Genomic DNA, 12721 nt, shown 5'->3' on the forward strand with positions numbered 1-12721 from the left:
GGAGTTGGTTTGGTTTGGATAATTAATTATCTCCTTTAAAACAACCTATTTTCTGGTGCAGAATATTAAAATATATAGCTCCAAATTTTTGCAATATTGAAAAAAAATTCAATTGAAAGGTGATAGAGAAATTTCTCTATCATCTTTTAATTGAATTTTTCATACATTTATTAAATTTTATTAAGTCATACAAAAATTTTATACATTTCTCACATACATTTATTAAATGTCTTACAAGTAAAAAGTGCGTGTTACAAGGGAATTGTGATACTTTTATCCAAAACAGAATAAACCGCACCGATAATTTTGAATAATAAACTTGGAGTTGATTTAGCTTGGATAACGATTAATTATCTCCTTTAAAACAACAGCCCTATTTTCTGGTGCAGAATGTTAAAATATATAGCTCCAAATTTTTGCAATATTGAAAAAAAATTCAATTAAAATATAATAGAGAAATTTCTCTATCATCTTTTAATTGAATTTTTTATACATTTATTAAATTTTATTGTCATACAAAAATTTTACACATTTTTTACATACATTTATTAAATGTCTTACGAGTGAAAAGTGCGTGTTACAAGGAAATTGTGATACTTTTATCCAAAACAGAATAAACCGCACCGATAATTTTGAATAATAAACTTGGAGTTGATTTGGCTTGGATAACGATTAATCATCTCCTTTAAAACAACAGCCCTATTTTCTGGTGCAGAATGTTAAAATATATAGCTTCAAATTTTTGCAATTTTTACAATATTGAAAAAAAATTCAATTGAAAGATGATAGAGAAATTTCTATATCATCTTTTAATTGAATTTTTTATACATTTATTAAATTTTGTCATACAAAAATTTTATACATTTATTAAATGTCTTACAAGTGCGTGTCACAAGAGAATTAAAAAAAATTATAATATATACATCTAACTCTATTTGACTATGCATGTATGTATATTTGTTTTTATGCACACTTAGAGATAGTTAATTTCTCATTCTACGTGCAAGGCGGGCTCCCGCCAAACGAGAGGACACCGCCGGTGCATTAAACGCAATGTCCCGAGTTGCGGGCGCGCGTGTTCCGGTTCCGGTAACGTATATACGCGTAATTAAAGTGGTATCGTTCGTGTCACGCGACGTAACCGCTTGTTCCGATCTCTCGCAGCGGTCGTCCCGCAGGAGCACTTTGTGCGTGAACGTTCGAAGGGCAATCAGCAGTAATTGGGGTGCGCTGCGCGCGAACCGCGCGCGCGTGACGCCTTTATTTCTGGAAAGCGTGTATTTTATGGGAGAGAAGTTAAAGAGTGAGCGGCACGAGAGAACGCGCCGAACAGGTAAGGTAAATAGGTAGATAGGTCACTAATTTACGCTTCCCGGCCATCCGCTAAAATATTCCGATATTTATGCTCGATATCCACGTTGCCAATTGAATCAACCGCACACTCATATGTAACACGCGCTATCGATTATCAGCGCTAATTCAGGCGCAATGTCCGCCGATTTCTTTATCGGATTATTGGCTGCTTGTGTATTTCCGGTTCCCGTTCCGACTATATATTACGAACGCGCTTAAATATATCCCGATAGAAATATAGAATACGCAAATGGACAAATGGCGTTAAAACGAAAAATAAAATAAAAAATAAAATTTCTCGCGCGCATAGATCGACAATACAATGCATTTTTATTTAAATTTTTTTATAAAAGTTTATTCAAGTACGAATATTTTTGTCCTCTTAGGTCGCGGATAAATTTCATGTCACGATAGATTATACTCGCTCGTCGATCGATTCGATTTTTAAGAGGCTAAACACATGTTTCACGTGCCATACATTTTTCTATACCTGATCATGTTTGTGCAGCTGCATTTGACATGTTTGGACGAGATCGTAGCGAGTAGCACAACTATTGTTCACTACCGCTGAGACGTTAGCACGATATGTCAAGATGTCACTTTCTTCTTAAGAGCAAGATGGAAGGTTTTTATGTTCATTACCGTGGAGATTCGAGCTCGTTAAAACTTTCCTTCTCGTCGTATAATTGATCTTTAATTAGAATCTGTATGTATTGATTCCAAAATATAATTAATCCGCATCTCGTAATATGATTTAATACGATATACATAAATAATTAATTATTAGAAAAATTTGCTTATTAAAAAAATTTATTCTATTATTATTATTAAAAAAACTATTTTACTTTTGCTTTTGATAACAATTCTTTGGTAAGAAAAATTTAAATAAATAAATCAATAGAGAGAATGTACCAAAAGTTACATGTAACGATAAAAATTCTGCAAATTTACAATTGTTATCTTTCCGTTTTATTATAAGATAATAAAATTCTTTTTATTCTTTTTAACTCGCGAGTTGAAGCAATGTAAAACTGATGAAAATCGTTGTATCGAGTAGTATAACGTTACCATTATTACCAGAGTAAATTGAAAAGTGCATTTTCGATTATATTTTTTACAACGAAAAAGAAGCATCGAAGTTTCCCAATGGCATCATATCGTGAATCGTATCTTGAAAGTATAGGACTTATTATTGTTGTTTTCGAGTTTCGATTATCTTGAAATGGTAAAGTCGAAATAAGAAGACAATAAATACGTTGTGACAAATATGTAAGTTCTCTGTCGCAATTTTGCATTCTATTTATACAAAATCTTATCTTGAGATAATATTCTTGATGAAGTCATTGAAACACACATATATTTCTCGCTCGTTTTATATATGAATAGGTTGCACGCGCATCTTTTATGAGATTGATATATATTTGCACACATTCATTAATGAGAGATGTTTGTTATCTTGCTAGATAAATATGCTTAATATAACAGCTTCCTATTTCGAAATAATATTGCACCACGGCATCTCAAGTCATGTTGCGCGTCAAACCATGCAACGGTGAATATTCTAGCGATATTAGTCGTAGATGTATAGACGTAATTGCAATCTCGTATTTACAGAATATAGTGCATAAAAGCGCACTAGTCTGAGAAACATACCGAATAAATTTAAATCTTATAATTAATAAAAAAGTTCCAAACATATATTTAAAAATGCTGCTTTAATAAATTATTGCTAAAGATAAAAAGTACATTTTAAACCTCTGAAAATTAATACTAGAATGGGTAATACTCGACGAGGAAATGGGCGATTCTTTGTATCCTTACTAAGACATAATGCAATATTTTATGCTATTTACAGCAAGTATCATAAGAAACGAGACAACAAGAGAATCAGGTGTAAAAAAATAGAAGAGGATTTCTAAGTAAACAGTACTATATAGAGAAGGAAAACCAAGCAAACAGGCCGATGAAAAGTGAGCAGCAACTCTTGTAAATCCATGTTATACAAAATGTTAAAACGATGGCAGACTTAAGTAAATTTTCAAGATGCAAGTTCTACGCAAATTTCAGGCCCATATTAAACGATGCAAAATTCAGAACAGAATACATTTAGGATAATATTCTACTCGCAAAATTACGAATCGTTTAAAATGAGCTTTATAGAGCTAGAAAAAGAGGGCAAAATGACAACTGGTACGATAAAATAGACTGCTGGTAGAATACTGGATATTAATATTATAATAGAATACTGGACGTTCGTGCGATAATATCAAATTGAATTTGGAGCGGAAACTCGAATGGATATATATATATATATATAAATACTTTTCAGGCATTTTATAATTCTCCTGTATTCAAAGAAGAAATAATACCAATGTTGACACACTTACGGGAAGCGATATACGAACCACCGGCTGTCTTTTCGACATTTTCTACTGCGCTGTTTTTTCGATCGCGCGTTCTCGTCCCTACGTTGCGACATTCAGAGCTGCATTCACACAGAAGAAACAATATAATTTATACCAAATTTTGAGAACCCTAAAATGGACGGTGTTATGCAGATAAATGAGTTAAATTTGAGAAATTTTTAACAGAAAATAAATTATATGCATAAATAGAATTGAGCTCAGCATAAAATTTTGAAAAGATAATTTTAGATTCAACAATGTCATCTAAAAAATGCAAAATCACGTGCAACAAACAAATTATTTAGCGTAAAAATGTTTTATGCAAAAAATCACTGTATATATTTTTTCTAAAAATAACATTTCGATTTTTATTATTTCATTTGTCATGTGGGAGAGAGAGAGAATGTGTATTTTAAATTTAATTTTATTTTCAATTATATCTCATATCTTTATTTTTATATTTATTATTTGTTACAGAATAAATATTTTGTTTTATTAATGTTTTGTGCAGTAAACTCTTGCATAACTCTTCTTAGATTTTTTATAAAATTCTCTTGTTAAATTCTTCAATAATGTATCTGATACAGTACATCTCTCTCCCCTCGCGAATATTCAAAGAGAAAAACAGAGAAATATAAATTAAAATTTTTTTAAACAAGAAATCTTTAAAATGATGTTATGCAAAAAGCAGTCATTTCTAGATTTTATTTATGAAATATATTAATATTTCATAAAATATAAAATATAAGTATCGTATAGGGATAATCTAGAACTTCGATGCTGTGAGAAACTGTTTAAAAAATAATCATTATTTGTTTTCTAACAACATACTTAAAAAACTTAATTTATTCACAATTATTTTAGTTAACACATTTTTGCATAACACCGTCCAAATTAAATACATCTTTTAATTAAAACCAACTCTGTCAATTAGCAATTAAATCTAATCATCCGTCAATTGCGAAATATCCTGTTATTCTAACAACAATTAGTACTAATTGACAATTAAATTTCCTGTTATATTCGAGTTCACTAAATTTGAGTAGGTAACTAGAAATTAAATCTACCATAATGTTAATATTCCATTAATTCTCGGCAAGTAGAATAAACTCTATAAATTGTATGAGTAAAAGTGCATACGAACATTATATAGGCTATCATAGAATTATTAAAAATCATGCTTTATTATTAATTATTAAAAATTAATTAATTAATGGAATTATTAAAAATCATTTAAAAAGCCATAAAGAATGCTTCCAAAAAATCACCGGATGCCCTTTTAACTGTATATTCTTCGACAAGTTGAAATCGATTCTTCTTGAACAAGAATATCGCGACACCTACTATTTTCGGATAACTAATAATCAAAAATAAAAAGGTTTTAGTGGATTAAACTGCAGAAGGGAGAAAATAAGTGATAAAATATTACTTTTAATAAATTTCGAGCGGATTTTAATAAAAATTTAATTCAAAGCTTAATCATAAAAGATAAAGAATATATTAAAAATGAAATGTACGCGATAAATGGTGATATTCTTCGATATTTTTATTTAAAAAAATTATCTTAAAACAAGAAATATAGTAAAGAAAAAGTATCCAATAGTTTTTGGACACCCTATATTTAACCTCAAGCTTCAGGCGCTGTTCTCACCCAACGTACGTGCATCACGGCCTATTAACGAAAGAATAGAGAAATGTAACATACAATCATAGTAAGGCTTCGTTTCACCACCTACTTCACCCTTCGCTCAGTTATTACAGATGACATTAGAAAAGAAAAAGTGGACTTGAAATTGATTAGAAAATATCCATAGTTGAAAAATATCACGCGGAAAAATTAAATATATTTGCATTATTAAATCTTATAAGAAAAAGAGATTAAAAAATTTTATTACATCAAATTAGCAATCATTGTAACGTCTCGTAATCGTTGAAAAGTACTCTGAACACAATGAAAGATAACCATAACATACAACCTAATATACCTTGAAGGCAGGAAGGACCTCGGTCGCGAGGTCTGAGGGGGGCCGGGCCGTGGATGCTTGATTTGTGGCCCCGTAGCTTCGCTGATGCTGATAACTGCAGAGATTTTTGTGAGCACTGGCCTGAGCTGTGTAAGCCGACACTGATAACTTCATTTCTCCCTGTTCCCGATAAAAGGTCTGATACTCCCGACAACTTTGTGGGAGAGACTAAAACGCATCCTGGATCCCTCGTGATATCCTTAAGCTACCGTAAAGGGCAGCGCGCGGATAGATTACCGCGCCGAAAGTTGCCGAGAGAGGAAAGCGGAGAGAAAGGCTGCCAAATTTTTCTACCAGATACTCCCCGTGATATTGTCAATATTTGCTTTCGTCCGTTCTTTCCGAATCCGATACTCGATTTCTTTAATCTCAATCTTTTTGGATTATCTCGCGTCGTATCGTAACTCGAACTTTTACGACGCTATTTTATACGATCTTATATTTTCGGAAAGTGAGGAACTTTGCGTTTTTTCTCGTTCATTTGCATAACGGTTGAGCCGCAATTTTCGATCAGGCGTGTATGATGCGAAGCAGCACGCCATGAAATTTCGAGATAATTTTCCGGCATGCGGTTAAAACGACCATCAAGAGGAACGTCGGGAAGAAATGCCTTCGATGAATCACTTTGAAGAAGTTGCGCTACGATACGCCTCGTTTGCCTTGCGTGGGTGACGATCGACTCGTTATCAATCTGGTTGCCACCGTGATAAAGAACGACAACAGTGTCTCGCTATTCGCCGGGTTCTCGATAGTCTCGCTTGTCTACAGTCCTTGATTTCCCGCGAGAATAAAAATACAAGCAAACGTGACTTTCCGTCTTTCCTCCTCTTTCGATTGATGGTCCTTTCGGGTTCCCCTCGCTTAATGTCTCTCGACACACCGTAGCTGGCTCGTTTTGCGGCGTTTTAAATCTCGATCGATCCCGTCAATTATGACCACCGTAATCCCGCAAATCCTTTCGCCGTTTGACTGATTTTCGATCGATCGCGATTCTCCCTTTCGTTTCGTCTCAATCTGCCTTGATAAAGATCTTCAATCTTCTAATTCAACTCTGATATATTAGCTTTCTACTTCATAGCAGATTCTCCCTTACGGGATTTTCCACAACATTCCAGATTACTCGACCGGATACTCGATTAAAGGTTAAGACATACTCGATTGGATAAAATCTGAGAGAAAATTTTTCTTCCCTTTTGTATGATATTTTTCGATTTTCGATACGTACTTTTGATGTTTAGTCTAATCTTCGATAATTCTAAATCGTATCTCTTCGATAGCTCTTGCAGGGCGACTTGAAAGTTCCTTTAATGCGAGACTATCGTTTCTGTAAATGTCTTCTTCGATCTTTTCTTCCTCTGTGCTTTCCAAATATTCGCGATTCAATGTACGCTGTTGTTTACGTAAATCCGTTTACGTAAATGCGATCCGTCCAATAAGGATTTTCAGAATTTTCGAAGAGAATGGAAAAACGTCGCGCGAGATACAGCTACTCCGTGTATTCTTATGCTCACGTCGATCTGCAAACTTGCATTATGCACGTCTGCGAGGCAAACATCACGACGTTTTGTTTGCTAATTCGCGATCAATAGATGTAGATCTAAAGAGCGCGTTCGATTAATCGGCGACACGTGTAAGCCGCAAGCCTCAAGAGGAAACACATCGAGACGCGAATCCTGTCCTTCTACGCTTATGAGACCCCTTACTCCTCCGATTTCTCTCCATCCTTGGATACCACGTCGATTCACTTTGCGTCGATCACAAGCAGCGAATAACTCGAACACGTGTAACACGGTTACGATTTAACCCACCTTGATTGCCGCTTAAGACGAGTTCAGTTCATCGAGGCACAGGAACGAACGGTCGCATTAACGTTTACCGTTTTTCGCCACTTATACATCGCGATTCTATAAGTCTTCGTAAACGTCGAGCTTACACAATCTATAATGCTTGTATGCACAGTGTTGATCGCTCGGGAGAGCTCGAAGGGAAGCTGCAAGACACCCCGATCGATCGAGACGATATTTGAATTTCTCGTACGTCCTCTCCCCTTTACGTTCGATTCCTCGTAGTTCGCAGCTTTCCTCCTTTCTCCCTCCTACGCGTTTCGATTTTATAGACGACGTTTCAAGGGAGAAACCAGACTGTCTCACGTTTTAATTGTTGTTGTATATCGTTCGAAGATCTCTTTAATTCTTCAATTCAAATAAAACGTGGGTTTATTGTCCCTGTCGCGAATCGCTTCGATGTCCAAGCTTTAAGTAGAAAGAAAATTAAAAATCCCATCGTGAAGCAGCATTTTCCGAATTCTGCGATATCACTGTGATGGTTCGATTGAAACGACTCGCTCTCTCTCTCTTTCTCTTTTTGTGTTTGCAATTAATAAAATTTTAATGTACTCGTAACTTTAGATAGCTATAATGGGGATCACGAGGATCTTGAATGCTTGTAGAATTTAATGTTTGATAAAACATCATATCTCTGATCATTACCGTATGTGTATATAATCTCACAACAAGATCGATGATAAGGTAATTTTGTATAAGGAGCTTTGATACAACAGCTTTGAATCTGCAGAACTTTACAATTTATAAGAAACCTATGATATAAATGCACGACCTGTGATCTTCCAAGTGCACGCGATGAGTAACACTTTATATTCTTAGCCTATTTGGAGCATAATAATATCACAAAAAGAAACGGTCAACCTGATATAAAAGGAAAAATTAATATGAGAATTTGAATATTTCAATTTACATGTGTGTGTATTTACAATATGCAATATATACGCACACAATCTATAATCTTTGAACGTTTATAGATGCGACACAAGTGTGTACACGCAATTAGAACAATATCTTCGAAATATTCGATACAAAATTTAATTTTTTCATCAAAAAAATGATCACTTGAATGCAAACAAAAGCAATAGCTTGACTTTAATATTTCAACGTACAATCTCTCCAGACCAGCGCGATATATGACACAAGCGCGACACTTTGACGAGTGCATCCGACGAGTGCAACCAATGCTCGATCATGCGAATAAACGAGGCCCGTGCTCGTCTTCTGGCTCTCATGGGAGAGCCGATGAGATACGTGACGTTACGAGAGACGTCGCGAGAGACGACGATCCCCCGGTAACGAGGGATGGCGTTAGCGGAAGAAGTCGCCGATGATGAATGACATCGCCGTACGATATAGATGAATGGACGACATGTCGACGATGACAACGACGAATGTGGCTGACCGTCGAGACAATCGCATTAAAACGACGTGCGTCGTGTGCGATGTTAATCCAGGCGACAAAATCCCGCGGTATTGTTCGCGGGGATGATTAACGCGCGCATCACAAACTCAGTACTTCACCACTCGGTATGGAAAGTGCGGTATGGAAGTGCGAAAAAAAAAAAACCTCGGTCGAAACACGCAGCTGACGGGCTGACGACGTGGCGTCGAGTATAATACATTCGTAACCACTCGTTTATAACTGGATTATCGCCAACGACAACGACACGAGCGAAACGGAATCATCGACTGACCACCCGACTATCGCGAGGTGTACCCAAGTATACTCCGCTCGCTATGTATATTCGCCTCGACGTGCTATAACCGGATTAAATATTATCATAAACTGCACACGAATCGACAATACCCGCTCGATCGCATTTTCACCGCTGTAATATTTACTTGCCTCTAAACAAGAGTTTTATCACGAGACCAACAAATTAAAAAAAATGTATATACCTTTCTACTTTTCTAATTAATCTATATAATTTAATAGATGAATTATCTCTCAACGTTAGGGTTGGTCCATCAATTTTTGTTTGAGAAAAAATATATTAATATGTTATATATTAAAAATATATTATTATTTTCATTAAAATAATAATATATTTTTATTAAAATATATTAATATGTTAAATATTAAAAATATATTAATATGTTAATATTTTCATATAAATACCAGACAGATAAATAGAAATGTAGTAATCACTTAAAAATATAATTTAATACTCTGAGTTCTCATAGGGAATTACTGAAAAGTTTATTTGCTACTATGTATGAAATGTATACTCAATTATGATTATATACATATCGTATTCTAATTTAATTTAATAAAGAAGGAAGAGATATAATTTTCCGCAAATCGAAACCTTCTCCACTTAATTCAATCAAACAATTCATCGAAAATTATTTCTTCCATTATATTATACTTATATTATATTTTACGTATAAATTTATTTTACTCTTGTTTTTAAAATATCTCACATCTTTCAATTCTTTTTTATTTTTTTACAAACATATTTGTAGGGCAAATGAAGAGAAATTAATCACAATCACTGCTTTCTCTTATCTTTTCCTCGTATCTTTGAAATAGGGAACAGGAAAGGCGATATCGAAGGATGTTATCGATCTCTCGAATCGATGATTACAAAGCATCTGAAAGGAATCGGAATCAAGTATAATGCGGTAGAGAGAACTGTTCGAGAAAGCTCTTTGCAAGAGCTTTACCGAGAAAAGATACCTGTCCGAAGAAAAGAAGATAAGAACTTTTCGCTTTAAGCCATCGCTTTAAACTTTGGATGCACCATGCATGACACTGTATCAAAATAGGAAGATAAAATTACAATATTAAGGATATAAAAAAATATAATATAAAAAAATGAAATTATTTATAATACATACAAATAATAAATTAAAGTAAATTAATTCTAATATTTGCATCGTGTTTCATATCCCTCATATTGTGACATACATGTCAATTTAAAACTAATAGCTTTCATTCTCTGATATATAATATACGTTTTCACATATTTAAATATAATTATTTAAAAGACAAAACACATTGTAGCTACAATTTTTGTAGAAAATTAATTAATAATTAGAGAAAATGTGGTTTTAAAAACATTATTGTTATACTTGATAAATTCGACAATATCAATCAAAATGTAGAACTCGTAGAGAATAAAGCCGATATATGCACCAAACACAAGACGAGTTTATTCTATATAAGATTTATCCTAAATAATATGAAATTTATCCTAAATAATATGAGAACAATTCTAAAGATTTTTTCTTCCGTGAGTTTTGTATAAAAGCGAAAGAGACAGCATGAATTTTATTATCAAGAAAGCTTATAAACCGACTCTTGTCAGCTCTTCTTTTTTTTCCTATCTTTTCTTTCTTGCGATTCACGTTCTCACAAAGAAGATCCAATTCCCCACGTTAATTTCTTTGTTGTGTTATGCGATTATGATATTTCCCTTTTAGTATTGTTAATTTAAAATGGGGGAGCTGTTGGGAGCGAAATCCAATTATAACATCGTTTTGCTTCCTAAATCTAAGGCTTTTTATAATCTATCGAACTGTGGGATTTATTTTAGAGAAATCACTTTGAATTAATTATGAGACATTGCGCGAAACTGAACTCGAACATATCTCCGTACGTCATTCCTCATTCTTGCACTGAATTGAAGACTGGCATAATTAACATTTTATATTATTCCTTATTCAATAATTAAGTATTAATAATGAATATGAATAGAAGATACTGTCAAGTAAAATGTCTGTGGAATAAAAGACAAAAGAGAGAGAGAGAGAGAGAAATTGAAATATCAAAGATTGTTCATCAACATCAACGTTACGATAATAGCTGTAAAAGCCATAATGACATAATGCGAGAAAATTTCAATTACGCAATTTTTGTCATAATTTTTCATTAAAAAATAAAAACGTTGTTATTCACGCTCGTAAAGAACGAAAAGAGACGCGAATATCTCCCTCGTTAGCGAGGCTGATTTAGTAGGGCAAAGCTGGTTATACTTATGAAAGAATGGATTATAATAATAGAATCGAAAAACCAAGAGCGATATTATTCTATCAAATATTGACTGTCGCGCTACCCGTGAACCTTCGATCGCTCCGTTTTGCACTTGTTAGGATAAATATCGGGAGACAATCCTATACATTAAGGCTCTCCGAAAAGCGGACTCTACTCAGCAATTATTTGAGGATACTCGATCGATCCTTAACGAATACCACGAGACATCGAAGAGATCCGCCGTTCCCTTCGACGAAATCCCAAGCAAGATGCGCGCACCGATCTTCAAGCCTTCCTCAAAGAAGTCTGCGACAGCTGTCGACACAGTCGCGACGATCAAGCCCGCTGATGACGATGGATCACCAAGTATATCACGATCTTCGGTTTCTCGTTATCTCACTATTGCAGTGTATTTGTCAACTATGTCACCAAACTGGCGATCTCTCGCCAATCTCACCCGATCGCGATGTCTACGCGGAATCACCTGGTCGTCATATCGTTCGGGATCGAAACCGGGACCGCGGGACCGGTATTTTCTCACGCACGTGTCACGCGATCCCCGACGACGAAAGTCACTAGGAGACCGGTAGCAACCCCCGCCTGACGAGAAGCACGGAGGGTGTTAGAGAGAGGACGTTCGGGACGACAGACGACGTAGCGGGAGGATTGACGACGATGGTGGGGCATCGGGGGAGAGAAGAGCGGAGTGGAAAGCCGGCAGGAAGGGGCGGGAGAGCGCGGATGGGGATGGAATCGAATCGGCGAGAAGAGTGCGACGAGAAGAGAGGGTTGCGAGGATGCATCCCCCACTATGACCCTCTACATCCACGGATTAAAAACCCGAAGTTACCTCCCCTATTTCACCCCTTCCCGCTTTTCCCCGCGGGATGCTGCGCAGTCTCCGGAACACTGACACACTGTGCTACAGACACAGAACGCGCACTCGACCTGATATAATAAACTGATAATGCTTCTCGGCATATCGTACGGTATGATCCAAAAAAGAAGGAGAAAAGCCAAAAATGTCAGCGTATATTAATATATAAAAAACACCAATATATGCTAATAATAATAAATAATCAAATATACATGCGTGTAAATAGATATGATAATAAAATA

General features: G+C 35.0%; 1 protein-coding gene across 8 annotated transcripts in view; it reads right to left on the reverse strand.

Moving 5' to 3' along the window:
- LOC145959570 (uncharacterized) overlaps positions 1-12278 on the reverse strand; it is a 126134-nt gene extending 113856 nt beyond the window's left edge. The window contains exons 1-2 of one of the 8 annotated variants that reach the window (XM_083078545.1): positions 12087-12278; positions 5744-8034 (exon numbers count right to left, since the gene is read on the reverse strand). In XM_083078545.1, coding sequence (XP_082934671.1) covers positions 5744-5896 — 153 coding nt within the window. In that variant the 5' untranslated portion in view covers positions 5897-8034; positions 12087-12278. Of the gene's footprint in view, positions 1-3740; positions 3839-5743; positions 8035-11684 lie in introns of those variants that run through there. The other 7 variants (XM_083078544.1, XM_083078541.1, XM_083078543.1 and 4 more) reach the window with 7 other exon arrangements.
- Positions 12279-12721: the final 443 nt, after the last annotated feature.

Source organism: Camponotus vicinus, unplaced genomic scaffold, assembly GCF_025532165.1.
Source record: "Camponotus vicinus isolate PSW18456_S1 unplaced genomic scaffold, iyCamVici1.0 SCAF_1, whole genome shotgun sequence".
Lineage (NCBI taxonomy): Eukaryota > Metazoa > Arthropoda > Insecta > Hymenoptera > Formicidae > Camponotus > Camponotus vicinus.